Source organism: Helicoverpa armigera, chromosome 1, assembly GCF_030705265.1.
Source record: "Helicoverpa armigera isolate CAAS_96S chromosome 1, ASM3070526v1, whole genome shotgun sequence".
In the NCBI taxonomy this organism is placed as follows: Eukaryota; Metazoa; Arthropoda; class Insecta; order Lepidoptera; family Noctuidae; genus Helicoverpa; species Helicoverpa armigera.
The window spans coordinates 4170952-4194283 of record NC_087120.1 but is presented as its reverse complement, the minus strand read 5'-3'; the positions used below and the strand labels follow the sequence as shown (position 1 = coordinate 4194283).

The following is a 23332-nucleotide window of genomic DNA, read 5'->3' as shown; positions in this document are numbered from 1 at the left end:
TTAGTCCTAGTTTATTTCTTATTGTTCTTTGAAGGTATCTGTCGCATTGAAATCAGATTGTTATTTACTAATTATTTATGATCCCTAACCTACTCAGTAATACCTGGTTGATGTAAAACATTAATTCATATTTACTGCAAGATCGCATCATTAAGCATGATCTTTATGTAACTGGACACTGCCGCCTGCAAGCATGTGTATGGTAATATTTCTTTGAAATAATACCTTCATAATAAACAAAGGCGGAAGGGTTACCGTTTGGCTGACTCTATAATTACGAAATCGCAGGTGTACATTTAAATTTTCCATGGGGGTTCCGCGAACATACTTTGCGAAATTTTACACAAACGAAAAGATGTGAACAGGATTGTATGACACATAATATAATGGCGTCCACGGCCGATTTCGGCCACGACGGCTGTTCTCACTTAAGGAGATCAGCCAGCTGCGCAGGACATATTATAGTGCACGACCATTTGCGCAGACACAGGTGCACTCCCTATTCCTTCACTCTCATAACTCGATGGGACGGTAATCCGACACGACCGGAAAGAGATCAGGCGCAGGACCGACATTTACGTGCTCTCCGATGCACGGGTGAATCAATCACCAACTTCCAGACTATGGGCTGCTTTGTGAAAGTTAAAAAAAACCCACAAAGCGATTTCGGCCCGATCCGGGAATCGAACCCTAGACCTCGAGCACAGCAGCCGCGCTTGCGACTAATAGACCAACGAGGCAGTCATGAATGTCACATCTACAGTATTAAAAGTGTAATTTCGAAATATTCATCTCAGCCATAGGACGTCCACTGCTGAGCATAGGCCTCCCCCTCAGATCTCTACAGATACCTGTTGGAGGTGACCTGAATCCAACGTCTATAATCTCATATGATCATAGCATGGTCCCGGAACGGGCTGTACCCTAAATCCAAAAGGAAGAATCACAGGAAAAAGCTAGTGTATAAAAAAATGGTATGTACAGAACTGAAGCCTGGCTGAAGATCTACACCCAAATTTGAATCGAATTAGATGTGATGCATTATTACCGATATGGAATTCCTTCAATATTTGTTTTGTTAATATGGGGATGGTCAGAAGAACTGAATTTTTCCATATTCGATTTGCAACTTAACAAGTGAAAGAAATGAAAAACATGATGTACGAAATGCTTATTGATGTCAACTTAATATTAAGATTAGTGAGAGAAATCATACATTACCATACTATCATCATCAATACTTAAAGATATTAATAAATAAAGTAATTAAATAAGTACACAATCTTAAACCTTCAATGCATGTCATTTCAGTAGAACAAAGTGTATGTGCTTGCAGTTTTGTAAAGGTGTAAGAGTCAAGAAACTGAATCATTTCTGCTACATTGAAAACTTTTTCATTTTTAGGTAGTTGGTTAAAAATATTTAAAAACATCTTTGGAAAGGCTATATTTGTTGTTCCTTTAAATGGTTAAATTGTAAACATTTTGCAAAAACAATCTGATACAGTGATGCCATTATGGTGATACAATGTGGTTTTAATAAATATATTTTTAGTTTCCTGCCTGTTTATAACATTTTAGGGAAAAGTAGTATATTTGGCAGTAAAAATTTTTGAACTGTTAGGGATATCATTGTACTGCAAACTAGCCTTTTTCCCACGGTTTCACCCGCGTCCCATGGGAGCTACTGCCCGCACCGGCATAAAATATAGCTTATGTTACTCGCAATATAATATAGCTTTCTAATGGTGAAAGAATATTTAAAAACGGTCCAGTAGTTTTTGAGTTTGTCCATTACAACCAAACAAACAAAGTTTTCCTGTTATAATATTAGTATAGATCATAGCGTACTTACATACTTATGTAAATAAATTGAAAAAAAGCATAATTTGGAACATATTTCCTAGTTGTAAATTTCTATTGATATTGTGACTACTCATGCTTAACATTAACTATCTTGTATCTACCTATGTTATGTATCAAACACAATATGTATTGTTCAAGACATAAATAAAAAGTCATGTTTATTATGCTGTTAACAACAATTAAAAATATTTGGGAAATGGTAATTATTTCATATTTTGGTTGTCATATTCCCCTGTATCTAAGTCACCTGATTGCTGAGTACGATCAGCAATCCGATATGTAATTAATGCCTATTTTGTAACTATCCCCAACGTTTATTTTTTTTCTATGAACATTTTCATTATTTCCCACTTACTTTTATATTTTTTCAAAATACATTGCTCGCTATTAATTCTGTCCTTTTCATAAAACAACCCATTTTTTCATAGTTTAAGTGAACAGTATTCTTTTAACGAGAAAATATATATTTGACATTTCAAGTATTGCATCCATACGATTCATGGATGAGCATAACCGAGAACATGGACTTTTCTTGTTATCCTCAGTTTTGACTGTTCATCCAATCTTTCATCTCTAGCTGTTTCCCAACTATATTGCGGTTGGCTTCCAGTCTTACCAGATGCAGTACTGAGTACCAGTGTTTTACAAGTAATGGCAGCCCATCTGACCTCATCCCAATTACCTACCTGGTCTTTCTGACATGTAAATCTGTATGATCTTACATTACATGCCATAGAAAATTACAAGCCAAGGGTGACCCATGGTCTTTCCTTAACACTTAGAATATATTTAGGCCCCAATTTACCAATGACATAACCGCCCATTTTATAAAACAACTGTTAAAGTTGCCGGTGAACTCGGGTCTTGGTCACTTTCTAGTTTATGTCAGTGAGTTCATGAAAAAGTTACAAAACCCTTGTTTATAGACAAATTTAGAGGTTCTAATTGGTTTACTTCTTCTTATAATTTTTTTAATGAAAGATGCTAATCAAAAAGTTATCTAAACAATGTTGTTGTACTAAGATTACATTATTTTAAGTATTATAGAAGTTTTTAAAGTCCAATAGACACCGTTCAAAATGGATTGATACCAGAATTTGAACAAAAAGAGTGTATTAAACTAGAGTACATGGAGTTCCCACAAGACAACATATCCAAACAACTTGTTAAATGTTTTCACATGTTCCAAATAACCACATCTTTCTCATTAACAAGCCTAGTTGTTATAATACATAGGAAATCCACCCCTATGGTGGCCCACTGACCAAACTTTTGACCACAGTATATGTCATTGTACTGTCAGTTCATTAGATTTTAGCAAAATATTTTTCAAAAATATAGGTGGGAAGTGTGTCAAATGTCAAAGTGTGGACATGGAAAAACTTTATAAAAACTTAATAGTATCATATGATAGGATTCTTACCTGATGAAGAGCGGTGAGGCCATCCACATTGGCGGTGTTAATGTCGGCGCCTCTTTTCAACAGTCGTTGCACTTCATCTTTGTCGCCAGCCGTACAGGCAGCCAAAAACACGATCCCCGATGAGAACTGAATTCTTGAAGCCCGCCGCGGCGTTGGGGACTGCTTGTTCGTGTCCGATTCTTCCCATCTCTTCAACTGCTCCGCTCTCTTGAACAACGCTGACGAAGACCTATTATCCGTCATTTTGACTCTCGACAAACCACTTAACACTCAATATGGTCCATGTGAGCACTTTTCACGGGGCATAGATTGTGTTTTTACTGCATACAGAACACAAACGCCGAGTCCATAACTTAATTGCCAAAAAAGGAAACATGAAAGAGGAAACGTTCCAGGGAGAATGATACTAAGAAGCATTCACGCGACCATTGTTCCACACACTTGTTGAATTATACGAATTGCACATCCGGACTCCGATTCTATGTACATGACATAACCAATAAGCTAGACATTTAGCGTGGCAGCCATTACAAGAATAAATTTAAACAGACTAATAAAGTACACCGAATGCAAAAAGAAAAACTAGGCAGCGAATGAGACTGACGGAAGAAGAAAACGCCTAGCGCCACCTAGCACAACAATGTTACTACATTGCCATAACACAAAAATTAACCTTATAATGAAATAGTAACAGAAAACGTACTTCGTATTCAAGCTGATATTCTCGACAAATTGATTGAGATTTGTGCCAAAATTACACCTCCTACACTTGGCGGGGAATTTGAATAAAATATAACTATAAAACTTTTTTTTATACTTATAACTTAGTAAAGTCGTATAAAATGGTTTACGAATAGCTAAGTACCGACTTAAAAGAAGTTTAACCGATTGAAACTACCATTTTGCTAATGTGGGAGAAAATAATGGTTCAAAAATACGAAACAAGCTATCAAGCAGTCGCACCTCACTAATAATTAAGTACAAACCCCAAACTTCCAAATCATTTTTTTTTCTTTCTTTTCCCTACAGATGAAAAAGAAATCATTATGCACAACCTAAAAATAGACAGCGCACTAGGACCTTACCTACTCACAGGTAGAGTCCTGGATAGTTTAATTTCACCACTCACTCACGTATATATAATATATATATATATAATATAATATAATATGTCGGGACACCTTTTCACACACGGTCGGTTAGCCCCATGGTAAGTTATTTATTAACTTGTGTTATGGGAGCTAACACAACTGATAAACTACATATAGCTACATATATACATATTTGTAAATACATATTGTAGCACCCAGACCACGGCCAACAAGCATGCTCTACACACACATGTCGACCGAACCGGGAATCGAACCCGGGACCCCAGGTTCGGCAGTCCGGCATGATGACCATTGCGCCATCGAGGTCGTCAGTAAATTAATCTTATCTCTTTTTCCCGATCCCTATCTTGGGAAATAGCTTTTTTGTTTTATTTAAAATGGGAATAAAGATATGCAAAAAACGATGGACCCATTGCACTCTTGAATGTAGCTTCCAAACTATTTGAGAAAACAAGACACTAATAAAAACAAGAGACTAATAACTTAATAAAAAACGTAATTAAATCACAGACAGGTTATTTGGATTTCGTCGTGGTAGAGCTAGTTAAGACGCAGTATCGCTTCTGTCCAACTATCCCATCACAACAATGCAAGTCGTTTTCTTCAGCTAAAGTAGGCAGCCATCAAAGCAAACTACTGGGTTAGTAACTAAGTACTACCTTTACATACAGGGTTCCACAAGGCAAAGATTTTTTTATTATCTACTGATTTAAAAGTTAGTATTACGAGTACGATAACACTTCGCATTAAAATTGCACTTTCTGCTCACGAGTTTTTAAAAAAATAAACACATTACTAAGAATTTCTCAATAAGCATAACTGTAATCCTCGTAGCAACTTATAACAGCTTACAACTAAAGTCACCAAATTCTGAGATATAAGAAACTCTACAAACTTGTTGCGAAAAAAGATAGTGCCACACATACCAACGCACACAGCTTTAGCTTATATTTATATTTTCATTAAGAGTGTTTCACAAGTGTTTTTAACTCATTTAGTTTAAACACCTTGTGTTATTTTTTATGAATGATTATTACCCACAACGTATAGGCCACGCTTAGTAGTGGCTCAAGGACAGTCAAGGATGATAACTGTGTGATACAACGTTTTGGCATATCTACTATTTTTATCGTGACTTTGTTAATTAATTTAGTGTTTTATCTCAATAGTAATGTTTTCAAGAAATATAGATTTGTTGTAAAGTTTTCTGAGAATGGGGTGAAAAAATCGGTACAACAAACTTAAAAACTGGCCTGTTATATCTACATACATTGAAACAATACTTTTTAAAACTTTTCTGACGCCCTAGACTAGACAGTCAGTTAAATTGCGCTTGATTACGACATTGTTCTAATTTATGAACTAAATTAATCATTGCAAATTATCTTTTATCGAATAAAATTGTATTTTTTTTATTGTAACATTGACCAGTATTGCTGTAGTTTAGATGCCACTTAAAATAATTAACCCTGTCGAGAATACCAGTATTGTTGATTTAGACATGGCAACATTAAGCTTTAAAAATAAAAAACATTTGGTTTACAAAATTTTAAATCCAATTCGCTTCAATTTTATATAAATAAATCAAGTTAATTAATACCACTATCTAGCTTAAAAATAAATAATTATTTTAGGCTCCTTACAAAGTTGGAGTAAGTTTTTTGTTCAATGAGAACAAACCTACCAACTTGCCCTTCGCTAGCGGTCTCTGGCGTTCACGAACAGTATCAGTAGTTTGCGAGTCGGAGTCAGAAATTATTCAAAATTCAAGATGGCCATGTGTCACGATGGTGTCTTGAATTGTAATAGTTAACTTTATTTGTTTTGTGTGAGAAAAGTGCTTTGCCATGATGGCTGACTTAAGTGTTGATATATTAAAGTTGCCGGAGGAAGTAAGGGACAAGTTAGCAGAACTAGACTTGGAGTTATCCGAAGGTAAGAATGCAGTATGTCTGCGTTACTCGTAGCTTGTAGATCGATAATTTGTTAATTTAGATTATTTTTTTTTGTAAATTAGTTTATTTTTTATTATTTATTAGAACTTTCTGGAATTTATTACAATATTTTTATGATAGTTTTCTGTTGGAAATAAGTTTAAATCACGCAGTTCTCCAGCTGATGTCTTCGGTAAATAAAGTATGGGTTTGAGTTTACAGTGGTTGATTTTGATATGTTGTGATAAAGTTATGTATGTTAGGTGTTCACGCTCGAATAGTTACGTTGTCACACATGGCGTACTAAGGAATGCAACACACTGCACGAGACGACGACGCTTCTTAGAATACGCTTTACTTACTCGCAACTTTGTATCGTTCTTACTTTTGTTGTAACCAGAACAAGTCTGTCGGGCACTTACCGAGCGTTTTAACCCTTCGGACGACTCGTCTCTGGTCCCATAATACTCTTGGAACTTGTTTAAAAGTATAACTCAAAACTTTCGACGCAAATCATAACAGGATTTACCATGGTTTCTTATGAGAATATTTAGTGTTACTTCTCTGATTATCAGTGCTCGTATTATGAGCCAATACAACCTACTCATTGTTGGTTCTTTGTGTACAAATCATCCCAACTGTGGTCAAGTTGGTAAGAATAAATTACTCATATCCTTTGCAAGTTTATACACTCAATTTAGTGCTATCCTTTACAACTGCAGGAAGTTAGAGGCATCAAGATTGTGCTGGTTTTAGGCTTCCTTCATTAGATGTTCCTTGAATTGATTATAACTGTCTTACATACAAGTACTTAGGTAGATAGTATGTTTGCAAAAACAGAGATTATATTTTCATTATCAGTGTATTAGTAATAAAAATAGCAATGTGATGACTTCTGAAATAAGGTGACCGGGATTCTTATTAGGATGTACCTATTTATTCTGTATGCCCATCCCCTTATACATATAAAAATTTTAGTCCTTTGAATATTTCACAAAGAATTTAATGTTATAAATGGTACCACCCCTAGACGGATCTTAATTATTTGAATCTTTTTATAGAAAGATTATGTTTTCATGTTACCGTCGGGTGGTCAATTTGGTTTGTTATGTTAATATGATTATTTGAGTGGCTATTCAAGCTAGCCTTTGAATGAAGTGAACTTTCAAAGAGTTAAACATGCTAGTCCTTTTCATAGAAGATAAATACTAAGTTTCCCATTTCAACATTAAGTACAAAATATCTGAACAAACGTAGTTTAAAGAGTCTTCATATGATGTACTAATTGATCACTGAAAAAAATAAGGGATAATGGTAAGAGCTGGATAGGGTGGCCCTCTTAAATTATGAAGAATTATGAAATAGGCCTGAGTTGTAGAGCTTATAAAAAATACAAAGGAATAGAAAATAGATTAGGAATAAGAAAAAAAAAAATTATATTCTATTTGGTAGCACTATCACTTCATTGTTAAATTAGTGGAATAAAAAATTCTATATATTCATATTTTTTTTTAAGTTATCCTTAACATGGTATGCCCCCAACAAGCTCTTTTAGAAAATTTATTGCTATTATTTCCTGGAGCTGCTTAAAAAATATATAAATCCTAAAACACGTATGTAAAAGTATTAAAATTTATCCCACTAAATAGTTCTGGTTTTCCGGCCGTGAAATCGAGTCGACGCTGAACATAGTGTTTTGGTAAACGTTAAAACGTTTAAGATAAAATTTGATGCAATAATTTCGTAGACCAACTTCGGGACTTGTTGGTCTGCGAGTTTGCAGAAATTCCATGCGCTTCTCATTTGCACTGTGTAAATTGGGAACTCATTTAAAATAATATTTCGCGCTTGCGAAATTGGGTTCAGTAACCGATATTTTTGGACTATGAGGCCAATAGGAGTGCTCGTTTAGCTCCATATTCAACAAACTAAATTAACCGCCGGTAAAAGGTTTCTAATAAAAGATTCCGTGTAAAGCTGTCTTTCATGAAACCGTGTACATAACATCAATTGAAATATCATTTTTTTACGACCTCATCATATTTTTTTATTTATATAAGGAAAAGGCGTGCTCTTTGCCTTACATTTGACTAATGATAGTTAAGACTCCATTTGTTTCGAAATTATCAGAATCCAACGATGAACGTTGACTGAGGAGAGCATGCTTTTTCTTTATCCGTCACATGTTATTTATTGCGGTATTATTATTTCACTAAAACAAGTGGAATATTAATTATGCAATAAATGATAGTGTGAAAAGCTGCGCCGCGATGCGAATGTTGCATTTTTATGTTTGTTTATTTGTTTTGTTTTACTGCCACATAATAAAAACATTTGTGTTTGACAGCCATTAATTGCGCATGCAGTTGCGAATTCTTATGCGATACGACTATGAAAATAAATTGTGCTTGATTCATTTACCATTCATCCGATCGACTATTTATTTCTCTACGAATATTTTTTTATTGGATAATTCACTGATTCTATTAAATATAAACCAGAAACAACGATGTTAACAAGCTTACATTTATTTTATTTTGAGTTCGAGTGCGATTTATTCTGCTGGAAAAATATTAATCCACTATTTTGATTAAAAACATATTCGGATTAAAATCATATTGCATTCATCCTCTCGGCTCTCGTGTTTATCAACAGTATTAATTACAAACAAAGGAGCTTTACTTCATTTACGTACTGGATGTACCATGTTACAGGTAAAATGATTGAGTTATACATCTGAATTGGACGTAATTCTTAATTAATTTATTTTAAAAGTAAACAAATAACAGCTTACAAAATTGGAGACAACCCTGAAAATATGCAATCAAAGTGAAAAGCAAATCGCATGTGATTGCATAGAGTTGCTTAACAATATCTTACTTAATGCATTATCAAGCGATAAACGGTAATATTATACTGTGACAGGTGTGGTTACCGGTGACACCTGTTCAATAATTCAATTGGGAACGCGAGCGTATAATGCGAAACACTTATTTTCTCTATATCATATTACAATAATATGTTTGTTACTCATATGATGTCTTAGCTTGCAATATTCGATATATTGCAAGCTAAGACATCAACAACCTCTTTACTTCTACTTTATTTATTATTGCATTGTTTTTATTTAATTACCCAGTAAACTGAATATTTTATATTTAACTCCATACGGACTCCGCTAAATATGCTTTACAAGTTATGTTTCAAATGTAACTGCCGACGTTTTCACGATTAAATCAATAAACGTGCGCATACGCACGACTGTTGATTATGTTTATTTATAATTTATAAATTCTCTCATAGTAATGAATTCGTCAATATGAATTGTCGATATCTGCAAGAGAATCTGGTTTAATTTTAATATTGAGGGATTTGGTCCTCTCCTTGTAAAACGCTGCCCAACTTAGCTTGGAAAAGGCTAGGCAGATGATGATGATGATATTTCAACTTGCAATTTATATGAAACTCTACCAAAACATAGACCATCAATGACAAATAATTTTGTATAACAAATAAAACTATTTTAATTCAACTCAACGAACCAATTAGGTTGAATTAGAGGCATTCGTGTTTCCACTGGATTTTGAAAGCCATGGCAGCGTTTTGTGGTCAGTCTACTAGTTTGCTGATGTTGTACCTAACTAACGAGGAATGTATTTACTATTTAGACTTTACATAGGCTGGAAAATTGTATTCACGTTTTAGGATCTACTCGTTTAGTAAATGGAGTATGAGATTAATAATAAGTATTAGTTCTTCTCATTATTGATAGGCTGCGACTTAACGCTACCCTTTTCGTAAAGGATTTCGAATCGTCAAAAGAAATATTTTATTGTCGTCCTATGACAGAAGGTAATACCCAATAAAAGTTGCAACTCAAAATAAACGAGTAGGTACCGGTACGTATTTACACCTCAGAAACATGGCAATCCGATTCAAACACATGCTATATCAAACAAGATTGTATGCTCAAAAGACTCGACGTTCCGACTGCCTCTGTCTCGCAAAAGGATTGACCTTTGAGACTTAAGATATCCTTTTTGCAAAATTGATGATATATTCTCTAGAAAGATTGGTCTTACAGGAACCTGGCATATTTGTTATTAATAAGGTAGACTTTGTGTCTCTGTTAGTTTCATAGAAGGTATTGGGTCTTAAAATAAACTAAACATTATTTTGTTATACGAAATCTAGCAGACAATTTATCCTTATTATTTTACTGTACTGTTCTGCTAGTCAACTCGTGCGCAGGCATATACGACCTCTTTCTTTTTGCTAAAATGACGCATCACCTAACCCGTTTTGTCGTCATGACTCGTTCTGACTAAGCCGGGTTGTGGTCAGTATTACGCTTCTCACATATAATATAAAACAAGTTGATATTCTCTGTGGAGTTGTTGTTTACAAAATACTGATAGTTAACCACGATGTAGGTATTGTTTTTTACTGAGAAATCAAGTCTAGTTTATGAAATGTATAATATGCTGTCGGCTGGAGAAGGAATAAGTATAACCAAACAGTTGTTCAGCAAATTATCGATCCATAAGTCGACATTAGGAAATACTGACTTGATATAAAATAGAAATAAAGCGAAAGACAAAAAAAGAAGCTAGAACATTCCACGCTGTCGAACACAACGAATTGTATGAATCTACGTGTAACGTGTATAGATATGTGGACACGAGTGGCTCCAAGGCTTGCGAGTCGAGTGCCGTGCGTTCCCGTCTGAAACACTGGCGCTTTTATTGAAGCCGACTTCAAAATTATACACTAATATTAAAATTCTGCAAAAGAACCTTTTTTCCATGGATCTATATCTTTTTTATAAACATTTTTTTCCGAAGTTACTAGTACTACTCACTCGTGGCCAGCTACCGAAATAATGATAAAAATAAAACTTTACAATACAGGTACAGTATTGTAGAGTTTTATTTGCAAAAAAAAAACTTCCAAAAATATTCACATTTCTTATCACAGTTGCTAGCAATAAAAGCTTAATATATTATGCAAAATTTAATCCCTAAATAGAGAGGTCAGCATAGGGGCATCGCTCCGGCGACCTGTCGTTGGAAGTCAATGACAAGACATGACACGCAGTAACTGCCGCAGGCTTCCGGAACACGGCACCATAATATAAAACGGCCGAACTTCGGACATAGTCTTATGGATGGTCACGTTCAATAGAAACCGTAATTGAATCCAGCGATTATTCTGAAACTAGGTTATTCACGTGCATTACTCGAACAGGGCGATTTGATTTTGCACCTAGATTATTTTTGACGACATACCGGTATTAATCAGGGGTGTAGGGCTTGCAGAAAGCTGTTAAACTCCCTTTGTTCTTGAGCATCAAGATCGATGTCGCAGCCGTGACCAGTTGAGGCCTTCTTCCCAACTTAAGCTATAATCATATCATTGTTAAACTGTGAAAGCATAAGATGAATAATATTGGGAATATAGTATGGATTTTTTCTGGCGTATCAAAATTCCAAGCTCATTTGAGCACTTCAGTTATCCCTTTCAGATAAGGGCTCTCCAAGATCTCAGAGAATGGAAAAATTACCTTGTTTACATGTTGAATAGGAAATATACCAGTCGTCGAAGTTTCAGCTTAATGTCAGCATCTCGTTACTTTTATTTTTCCGACTGGATAGTTTCTTCCATTGAATAATTCTTCTCAAAATACTGTAAATGGAACTCTACCAAAATAACATAAAATCTTAGTTAAGTAGGAAAAGAAAGCCGTCGCAGGTATAATATCTGATATCATGTTCTGTTGGGTATAAACGTCGATTTATACGAAATTATAGTAACTTCGTTTTAAATACCGAAAATAAAAACTCTGATAAAACTATTTACATAAATAAATAAATAAATCGTTTATTACTTCACTTTGTACATAATTTTACAATATTTTGCTTAATTCTAAATAAGTGCCTATGTTTGATTTGCCTGAACTAGGTAAAAAACCTGTGTCTATAGTGTTATTATACATATTTATCATAAATCTTACATACTAATTTATTCTGACTATAGGCAATTCTTTGGTCTGGTCAAAAGACCAGCCTTGCAAATAATTATAACATATTTTTTTTGTTACATCTATAGTACTTTCAATTTACATATCGTCGATTAAATGGAAAAATGTCATTTTTCAAATTTTTTGGAAAATGAGTTTATCACCTAAAACGAGTCTACTTATATAAAAAATGCGTTTGGATAAGACTATAAAAAGCAAGAAATATTATAGAAAAATGTATTTCTTTGAGAAATTACCTTGTTACTTTGAAATTTAACTACAACTATGACAATATATTTAATAGAAAAAGGACATTTTGAAAAATGTGACTACGTTTTGTGAAATGGAGTTATAGTAGCATGACATATTTCGACAAATTGCATTTTTCTATATAGTTTTTGCACATTTAGTACCTAGATTTTATAAAAACTTCTATGAAAATCTGTCACTTCATTGTTTTTTGATTTTTTCTATTTTACCACCATTGTTATTTTTCTAGACGAGTTTTGATTTTTAGACTACTTTTAATTAAGAAAAGATTGAAGTTTTAAGTTAATGCTTTTTATTCTATATTATTGGTAGTATTTTGTTTTTGGATTTTTAATTGTTACTAAAAATAAAAATAATGGTAGGTACCTCTATTTGATTCTTAGATACATCATCATCATCATTTCAGCCTTAGGACATCCACTGCTGAACATAGGCCTCCCCCTTAGATCTCCACAGATACCTGTTGGAGGCGACCTGCATCCAGCGTCGACGGCGACCTTTATAAGGTCTGTCCACCTTGTTGGTGGACGTCCTACGCTGCGTTTGCTAGTCCGTGGTCTCCACTCCAGCACTTTTCGGCCCCATCTGCCATCTGCTCTGCGAGCAATATGGCCTGCCCATTGCCACATCAACTTGCTAATCCGGTGGGCTATATCGCTGTCTTTTGTTCATCTACGGATCTCCTTGTTTCGGATTTGATCACATAGAGAAACTTTGATCTGATTTGTTGATTGAGATCTTTTAATTAATAGAAGATACAACTTAGATGCAACTTTTAATTAAAAGATCTCAATAATATTCTAGCCATTGATTTATCTAATAAGACAGTTTTAATTTAATTTAGTTTTAAGATAGGGGTTTGTTAAGGAATTTTATTTAGGATCTAAGGGGAGGCCTATGTTCAGCAGTGGACGTCCTATGGCTGAGATGATGATGATAAGTAATTTAAAGTGGATGTACCATCCTATAAAAATCTCAAATTGAAAAATAAACTTACTTAATAAAACAATTTTCCATTATGAAGTAATTTTTTTTAGAAAATCTGTCCTTGTTAAATATTTTTTTTATGTAGAAAAAAGTCATTTCTTGCTAGAAATGATTCAATTTCGAAAAATAAATTATTAAACAACACACCACCTAAATCCCCATGTAAATACCTTTTAAATGATATATGATACTTCTATGTAATTATAACACTTTTATAGAAAAACGAATTTTAAAGAAATTAAAAACTTCAAACGCTTGTACTGTAAAATTTGTACTTTCTGAATAACGTCATTTTTCTATTTAACCGACGATATTGAGTACAATATTTAGATTAGTGTATAAATGTGGCACTAAAATGAATCAGCAATCAAACTATCTCTAAATAAAGCATAAAATTATGAATTGTGTAAAAATGATTGACCAAATTTTTCAGGATAATTGATGGAAGTTTATTAATAACTACCTAAGCCAAACTTAACCGAATCAGGCTACTTAGTGAGGGAGCTATTAAGTTGATGCTTTATTTTTTTGAAGAATTCATTTCAATCTGTGTCTTATCTTCTCAATACAGACATTGTAATAAGAGTCAATCAGCGGACATACAGGCCAGGCGCGCTCAGAGTCAATACACGTACACAATATCATAACAGCCTAAGCAAACACTTACCATTCAATGTGATTACGCATACAACAAACGCTTAGTACATACAGCGAGATAGCCATAAAATTGTTGGCAGCGTATGCGCAAGTCGAGTTGCGAGACGCGAGTTTTATGACCGTTGAGTGAACAGTAGTTACGTGTTACAAAATATGTGGTAAGTTTATAAACACATTTTATCGATCGGATAAAATGTTTCGGGGATTGAAGGGATAAACAACACAAATGAGGCTGAAACTACAAAGTATACCACATAGCCATAAAAATATTACAAATAACCCAGTATTCCAGGAAATTGGCTTTGCGGTTTAGTTATATTTGCGACCATACAATAGAAGAAGGATATAACACAAAGTTGTAGCAACAAGTATGACTCTATGTCTAATTCAGAGGACAAAGTTTTCGACTGTCTCGATATGAAAGCCAGTCAGGTCTGAGCAATAATCATGCACATTATTGCACATTCTGCCCTGACAATGTAGGTGCCAGTTAATTCACACTGCTCGCATATTACCATTCAGTCCGAATGGAAGCTGTCACACATTGAAAGATATCAGACCGTTCTGTGAATCATACTGAAGTGTGAAACGCTATTATTTGTGCAATGGTCGAGTTCGGTTAATTAAACGAGTTCCTCGTTGCCTTAATAATTGTGACTGCCAGACTTAATTAACAGCCTTACATTGTGAATACGTGTAGTAATATCCCTTGAATTATAACATGCATTGGGAGTCATCAGCACCAACGTTATCTGCTTAGCGTTTTCCCATCTATGTTTGGGTTGACTTCCACATCACATCATCAGCCTATCGCAGTCCACTGCTGGACATAGGCCTCTCCAAGTGCACGCCACTGAGATCGATTTTCGGCTTCTCGCATCCAGCTCCTGCCAGCCGTCTTGCGCAAGTCATCACTCCACCGTGCCTGAGGACGTCCTACACTACGTTTGCCGAGGCGCGGTCTCCACTCTAGAACTCGTTTACCCCAACGGTTATCGGTTCTTCGGCTAATATGGCCAGCCCACTGCCACTTCAGCTTGCTGATTCGGTAGGCTATGTCGATGACCTTGGTTCTCTGACGGATTACCTCATTTCTGATGCGATCCCTCAGAGAAACGCCGAGCATAGCTCTTTCCATAGCCCGCTGAGCGACTTTAAACTTGTGGACCAGCCGTACCGTCAGTGTCCACGTTTCGGCTCCGTAAGTCATGACAGGTAGGACGCACTGATTGAAGACTTTTGTCTTTAGGCACTGTGGAATCGACGATGTTAGGACTCGACGTAGCTTCCCAAATGCAGCCCAACCCAACTGAATTCTCCTATTCACCTCGTCCTCAAAGTTGTTTCTACCTAACTGCAATGTCTGCCCGAGGTATACATATTTCCGAACAACTTCGAGAACGGCGCCGTGTATCGCAATCGGTTCCGGTAGAACATGTTCATTGAACATGACCTTGGTTTTGTCCAAGTTCATCCGTAGGCCGATGCGTAGAGAAGATTCAGCCAGGTCGTTAAGCATCTGTTGTAGGTCCTGCAGCGTTTCCGCCACGATGACGATATCGTCAGCAAATCTCAAGTGAGAGATGTGTTCGCCATTGATGTTGATGCCGCGTCCTTTCCAGTTCAGCGTCTTGAACATATCCTCCATTGCATTAGTGAACAGTTTCGGGAAATAACATCCCCTTGTCTCACTCCTCGATGCAACGGTATGGGCCTTGTTTGCTGATTCTGTACTTGGACGGACATTGTAGCGGCTTCGTAGAGACATCTCATCACTTGGATGTATCGCCAATCTACTTGACAACGCTGCAGGGACTCCAGAACAGACCAGATTTCAACCGAGTCAAAGGCCTTCTCATAGTCCACAAATGCTAGACACAGGGGCTGATTATACTCTTCGGTCTTCTGTATAATCTGCCGCACTGTGTGGATGTGGTCTATGGTGCCGTATCCGCTCGAAACCCAGCCTGCTCCGGTGGTTGGAATTCGTCGAGTCTTCGCGCAAGTCGGTTCGTGATCACTCTTGAGAACAGCTTATAGACGTGGCTTAGGAGGGAAATGGGTCGATAGTTCTTCAACTGGGTTTTGTCTCCCTTTTTGAAGAACAGGACGACAATACTCCTACTCCACGCCTCTGGAGTTCTCCCTTCAAACAGGACGGCATTAAAAAGCTTCTGGAGCTCCCCCAGTACGGGCTTACCTCCTGCTTTTAAAAGCTCTGTTGTAATGCCATCCTCGCCAGGGCTTTTCCATTTTTGAGCTGTCTCAGAGCGATCTCAATCTCGCCACTGCTGACTTCTGGCAGGTCTTCGGTGAAATGGCGTGTTAATGTGGCTCTAGAATCCTCATTTCCGGGATCAGGTCGAGATGCATGCGATGCGTATAACCGGCCATAGAAATTTTCCACTTCCGAAAGGACTGCCGGCACCGAAGAAACGACTTCTCCACTTGTTGTGGTCAGCTTCGTCAAGTGGCTTCTTCCAAGAGATTGTACGAACACCTTTGACCCCCGATTCAGCTCAATTGCTCTTTCAATGGCAAGAGTATTGGAGTACCGGAGGTCGCGTCGTACGTGCTTGTTGATCTCTTGGTTTAGAGCCCGCTTAGCTGACGAAGTGACAGGCGGGTTTTCACGTCGTTTCTTCATAAGCCCTAATGTCTCTTCCGAAAGCTTTGATTTCTTGCCCTTACGCTGCATGTTACAGAATCTCGAACCTTCCTCCTGAGGATCCGAACCACATATTCGTGGTTCTGGTTAACGTCTGTTGTGGTTTCCACGGCGGCAAATCGGTTCTCCAAATTTGACTGGAACGTTTCGGATCCTGTCATGGTTTGGAGCAGTGTTGGTCGGAGCCTGGCCTTCATCAGACGGAAACGTTCGGCCTTGAAGTTGATATTCAGAGAGCCTCGGACAAGTCGGTGATCGCTACCGGTATTAAACCTATTGATCACGGAAACGTCTCTGAATATGTGCTTCTTGTTCGTCATGATGAAGTCAATCTCATTTTTAGTCATAGTGTCGGGGCTTTGCCACGTCCACTTCCTTTGGGGCTGCTTTTGAAAAGGAGTTCATCAAAAGAGCCCCTCGCGTTCGAGGAAGTTGACGAGCATTTGCCCCCTATGATTCCTGCTTCCAAATCCATGGGATCCTACTGCCGATTCGCCGCAAGTCTGTACTCCCACTTTAGCGTTAAAGTCCCCCATGACAACGGTGTAATGGGTCTTTGTAGTGAAGTGGAGGGCCCTTGATATATCATCAAACATATCCTCCACTTCATCGTCTGAATGTGTCGAGGTCGGTGCGTACACTTGCACTACCTTGAGGCTATACCTGTCGGTGAGCTTTATGATAAGGTACGCTACCCTGTTCGACACACTAGACACCTCCACAACGTTATCAGCTAGGGACTTATTAACCAGAAACCCAACGCCACCTTGGGATTGTTGGTCTCCCTCTCGGAAGTACATTAGGGGACCTGATTCGAGGGTTATGGTGTCCTCCCCCTCTCTTCGAACTTCACATAACCCTAATATGTGCCACCTAATCTTCCCAAGTTCCACCTCGAGTTGCGCCAGATGCGAGTCAAGCCGTAGCGTGCGGCCGTTGTACGTCGCCAGAGTCAGTTTTGTTTGGTGGCCTCCCGTAACCCGGAGATTCTTCGCACCCCCTGCCCCGCCGTAACCACGGTCGCCACCGTGACCGGGAATAGCGGGACTGCCGGGAACTAGGGGCCGTGGCTTTTTTGTGCTGCTCATGGAGGTATTTAGCCTACTGCTATCACGCTGGCCAGACGGGTTGATAGAGGGTTTTTTTCGAGTTTTCCTTCTCTCGCACTGGTGTTCGGTGCAATTGTCTCCATTAGTCGACTTCTACGACACCCACTGGAAGAAGGGGTAGCGACATATGTATTCTTAAGCCGTCGCTACACGGCTACACGGGTTGACTTCCAATTTAACGGATTCATTTGAATAACACTGCTTAATAACATAATTGATCAAGTATTGACAGATTGTCTGACCGGCCGGCTCGACGTATTCAATCCAAAAATCAAAGGTAATAGGGCTCCTCATTTCTGATGCAGCGATAGCAACCCTTTCACACGGATAAAACATTACGTTAAAATGCATCTGTCTGGTTCATTGAAATAAATATTCACACAGGTGCCTACACTACGTTCAAATAAACCAGTGTCTGAAAACTGAATGCATTAAATGCTTGTTTGAACTAACTTTGCACGTATCGTAGGTATTATTATTATCGGCCTTGTGATGCACAATGTAAAAGCTCGCACCGCAACGAATATGTTTACGAAGAAAATGTTTGCCCTTAGATTTAGCCGGCCTACGTGCAGTGTACACTCTCTCCAATAAATAATTGTTATTTGAACACGTTCCGTTTCACAACCGTTTCGCAGGTCCGTGTCAATTGCGTTGCGTAAACTTGTGAAAATCTATTTGAGTGTCCCTCTTAAAATTCAGATAATAATGAATTTAGAGCTCTCTCCTTACAAAGTAAAATAAGTACCACAAACAGATATTTACGGGCAAACTTATTAAACTCTCCTTAAACAAAACCTCAGCTTTGTAAATTGCCCTGTCTATCGGATAAAAGTAAAGATATCAGATAAGTATAAAAGCACTCTCAAAAGATAAGTTTTAATAAATAATAGCGCTTGCACCGACAAGAGCTTCCATTGATATTGAAGGAATAGAAAATGGACCGTAATCCGCTTTTATCCGCCTGTAGTAAGTCGAATAACAGTCTACTGCGGGACTTTTAAATCTGTGTTATATTCAAGCAATATTGTTATTAAACTAAAGTAGCGATCGACACTGGCTCTCTTGCATAGGTTCTCGCTTTTATGCTATGTATTTGAAATTCAGAAAAAAATTATTCTGTAAAAATATTATATAAAGCACAATTTGTATTTTTAATTCTATGTAAAGCAAGTAATACTCGCAGGTCCGAAAACACATTGGTTTTGAGTTATTTCGATATTTATTTATTATTTCACTGAAATGTTTTGATTGATCAACCGTGGCATTTTATCAACAATCACACTCATCGAATTCCGTGTTAACATCAATACCAATTTTATCTGCACACTGGCACTTTGTCCACATTTCGAAATATTTCATAAAATATCTCGATTCAGAAATGATACATCATGCATCAAGCTATGTATGAAACACGCTGGAAACGCAACAAAGCGAGGCAAAGCGGTGTTTAGTGTATTAGCAATTATCTCGTACACAATGCGACCAAATTACATCCTGTGACGGGATAAATCGTTGACTATGAAGTACTTTTAAAGAATTGTTATTTTGTAATACCTAAAAAAAATTTATTTAAACACCATCAAACAGCAAAAGCAAGGATTCAAGCAAAGGTTAACGTAAAATCCCAAAGAAATAAGAAAGTTATCTTTTTGCATATTAACAGTACTTCATATTCTCGTAACCTGTTGTTGAGAACTAAAGGATAATATGTAATAGTGAGTACAAAGTATCGCGTCCCCCTGCAGACAAGCAGGTTTTTGCCTATGAAGCGGTCCCCTGCTCAGTTTTGATGTCAATGGGTTAATGCTCAATTAGGATGGGTGACGAACGACCGTCACAGCATCGCGCGGTTGTCGGTGTTCGATGGGGAGATCTGAATATAAAATATTAAATATTAAAGAGTTCGAGTTTCAAAAGATTCTCAGGATAACTGGTAATCTGAATACACTTTTGTATTGTGCCCATTCGGTGTTAACAGCATGGCATTGTGAACAAAGTAATTGAAGTTACATAATACTTTATTCAGAATAACTTGTCGTCCATGAATAGAAGACACTGGTCTTCTTATTTACAATATGACTTTTTTATACAGTCATTTATGTACAGTATAATTGTTCAGTTATTCGAACACATTCAAAGCATAAAACAGGCTTTTCCCACAAGTACTTCCAAATTATTGGTATTCCCTAATTTGCTAAATTGCTGCACAATAAACAATTGATGCGATACCCTATCACATTATTGAAATTATTCACTCACTGTATGATCGATTGATCCCTCTATGGTGTACAATCACCTCCCCCTCCCCTTGCTGCACCCACATCCCGACGTTACCTGTATTTTATTGCATTTTCATGAAAATTATTCGTTGGATTTCTTTATTTTCTACCTACTTTTAGACATCTTTTCCTTAGGTTAAACTATTACTCTGGATTAAAGCTTTGGAAAATATACATGTGGTTACAAAGAAAGCATGTATCCTAGAATATGTATGAATCCTTGTGCACTAGCTAGTTAAAATGTATAAGTTAGGAATACGGCTGATTGCTTTCCCCGTCGTGTTGTACAGATCGCCTCAGGGAAATCACGTGTGTGGTTACGTATGTTACATCGGATTCAAACGCGAAGCCTTCAGTTGCTGGCCGTACCGCACGTTACTATGTTAGTTTCATCTTCGGAGCAGAAATACATTAATAATTTTTAGATTTATGAAATATTACTGAAATGTAAAATTCACATATGAAATGTGATCTTTATTGATGCGAAAGTATCTTTTAGTTATATTTATTCTCTAAATCTACTGAACCGATTCAAATGAAATCTGGTACACCACAGATGGTCTAGCTAGACTGCTAGAGCCTCAGAAAAGACAAATACTACTTTTCCTCGTTAGCTCCCGGACGCGGGTGGAACTGCGAGGAACAACTACTTTATTATAAAACTGTTTCCTCGAAGCTTTTGTAAAACGCGCAGACGATGTTTGAAAAACTTTTAGCTTAAAATGCAGCAGACGTTTGTCAACAACCGTCTTAGTCGCTGCGAAGTAATTCAATGAAAATCGTGATCCAGTCCAGACGTCTTGCTGCTATTGGCTTAACGTCTCGAGGCAACTGTCTGAAGACTACAATTACAAAGAAGGTAGTGATGCGCTGAATTAAGAATATTAAATAAATAACATCTGTTGAGGTTCCCACGATCCTTAGCGGCGAGCAGGAAGAACTGTTTTTCACACAGAGAAATGAATTAAAAATTGTTTTCTGTTTGGTTAATCGTTGCCAGTAATGGGAATTAGGCGTGTTTGTTTACCCTATCCCTTTGTTTGTGTTGACAAAGGGAATTTTTAAATTCCATTTATTTTGCAATATTAATCAATTATATTCAAGCGGATACCTACGTTAACGAAAACGTAAAAATGCAAACTCATGTAAGCAGTTGAAATATATTCAGGTTTATTTATGAGATATCAATTAGTGAGATATGTACTTTATTAATTAAAAAATATATGAAACAACTATTATTAACAATAATATTCAGTTGGACGTTTCCCAGTGTCTGGCGGCCACATTCTTGCGACAATTTTCAACATTTCGTAGTAGACACTCCTAGATAAGTTGATTGTATTTAACTAAGCACTACTCTTACTCGGCTGATTCACTGTGTAATAAATCAATTTATTTGTCGCTGGATATATTGGTGTTAAGCGTAGCAATTTCGCATCCAGATTGAACGATAGCAGTCACCCTTCCTAGTCGGTATTAAGTATCTAGTGCCCTATATAAGTTTCCGGCAGTACTGTTCGTTACGCCATTCTGATGTTCAAGAAAAGAGCAGATAACGCTTATCTTTGTATTTATGCAACTTATCACAACAGAACAGACCTTTTTATTTTTATCCCAACGCCTCGGTATTTTGTCATATCAGTAGCTAGACTTATGTAGTCACCGCAAGATTGTTTAACAGCACGAAACATGACAGATCGTCTAAACCCCAATCGACTAATGTTTTTAATTTGGTGATGACAGCATAACAGTATACACAAGTTACAATAGCCAAAACCTGCAACAGAATTTCCTTTACATCCACAATACAACAGTATCAAGCTTCAATATTATTGAGTAGCACCGTCTCAATTTAACGTTCTCAATGACAAGAATCCGACCCACTGGTGACAAGCTCAGTGCTAAGTACTAACCCGTATTTTGACCCCTCACTCGCGTTTAACTGCGCCGGCGAGTTGTAAAGCTTTGTTCCAGGCACTAAGTTGCTGACATTATTCAAAACGACTAACTTTGTATAGGATTTTGTGCACCTCATATTCGAAATTTGCCTTTTAACAGGCATCCCAAAAAGGAAGAGGTTCTGTATGTGAATGTTTGTATCTTTTATTGTTCGCTCTTAACCCCAACATTTAATAAGAGTTTAACAAATGTTTTTCGCTTGGCAGAGTATACTTCCCAATGGTTATCAGGTCCAGGATCTTATCATGGAAACCTAAAGAAATCGAGGTCGAGTCTTAAAAATAGTGGGAATAATGCTTCTGTGTTTTTTCGGCACTGATAGAGATTTCTCAGCTCTTTGTTTTTATGTTGTGCTAACGACTACAATGATAAGCATTTTTTTGTGAAAATGTGTCATGCTTTTCATTTGAGAAAATTTCAGAAGAGCTTGTCAGTTTAGTAAGTTTGAATAACTCCACAAATTACGGGGAACATCCAGCATAGTACAGTAACATTGCTGTAATAACTCTCCAGTAGTTCTAATTGAACGTAATGCCAACAATCCAAACCGCAGCCGAGCTATTTCTCGCTGTTCGAACAACTTCCTCGCAAGACTGCAGTCTTCCCACATACATCTAATAGTTTAATAGGGGCGTATCGAGTCGTCTACTTCCTATCACCAGTCTAACGCATTGATCGATAAGTTAATTAAGTCGGGGCTTAATTACGATACTGAAACTTGTCGTATTGACTGTATCTGTCTGCAATCTGCTTGTGCACTGTTAGTACTGTTAATATGTAATACCGTCGAAACTGCAGGCACTTTGTGTTAGTTATCCAGCTGCTAGAGGAATACAAATGTTAGATTTTGAACAGGGATTCGTGGATTTGATTTAAACTTTAATTGAATAAATGAAAAGGTGTAGCAGATCTAGGTAATGATGAAAGCGAGGATATACCACGAAGACAACTATCGTCCATTCATAATTCTTCATATCTATGTATAGCATGAAACCTTTACCGACAAACGAGACGCACGTTCGTTTTCGCCCGTCGAATTTGCGAGAT

General features: G+C 36.9%; 2 protein-coding genes across 21 annotated transcripts in view; one reads left to right on the top strand and one right to left on the bottom strand.

Moving 5' to 3' along the window:
* Window positions 1-3931, bottom strand: part of LOC110373036 (protein phosphatase 1 regulatory subunit 12B) — a 53986-nt gene extending 50055 nt beyond the window's left edge. For 9 of the 11 annotated variants that reach the window (XM_021330132.3, XM_021330136.3, XM_049839392.2 and 6 more), the window contains exon 1: window positions 3289-3930. In XM_021330132.3, the coding sequence (XP_021185807.1) occupies window positions 3289-3531 (243 nt within the window). In that variant the 5' untranslated portion in view covers window positions 3532-3930. Of the gene's footprint in view, window positions 1-3288 lie in introns of all 11 variants that reach the window. The other 2 variants (XM_049839400.2, XM_049839389.2) reach the window with 2 other exon arrangements.
* Window positions 3932-6096: 2165 nt separating this feature from the next.
* The window catches only part of LOC110373039 (disco-interacting protein 2), a 96158-nt gene continuing 78922 nt past the window's right edge, over window positions 6097-23332 (top strand). For 9 of the 10 annotated variants that reach the window (XM_021330150.3, XM_021330148.3, XM_021330147.3 and 6 more), the window contains exon 1: window positions 6097-6335. In XM_021330150.3, coding sequence (XP_021185825.1) covers window positions 6248-6335 — 88 coding nt within the window. In that variant the 5' untranslated portion in view covers window positions 6097-6247. The remainder of the gene's footprint in view (window positions 6336-23332) is intronic. The other variant, XM_021330151.3, reaches the window with a different exon arrangement.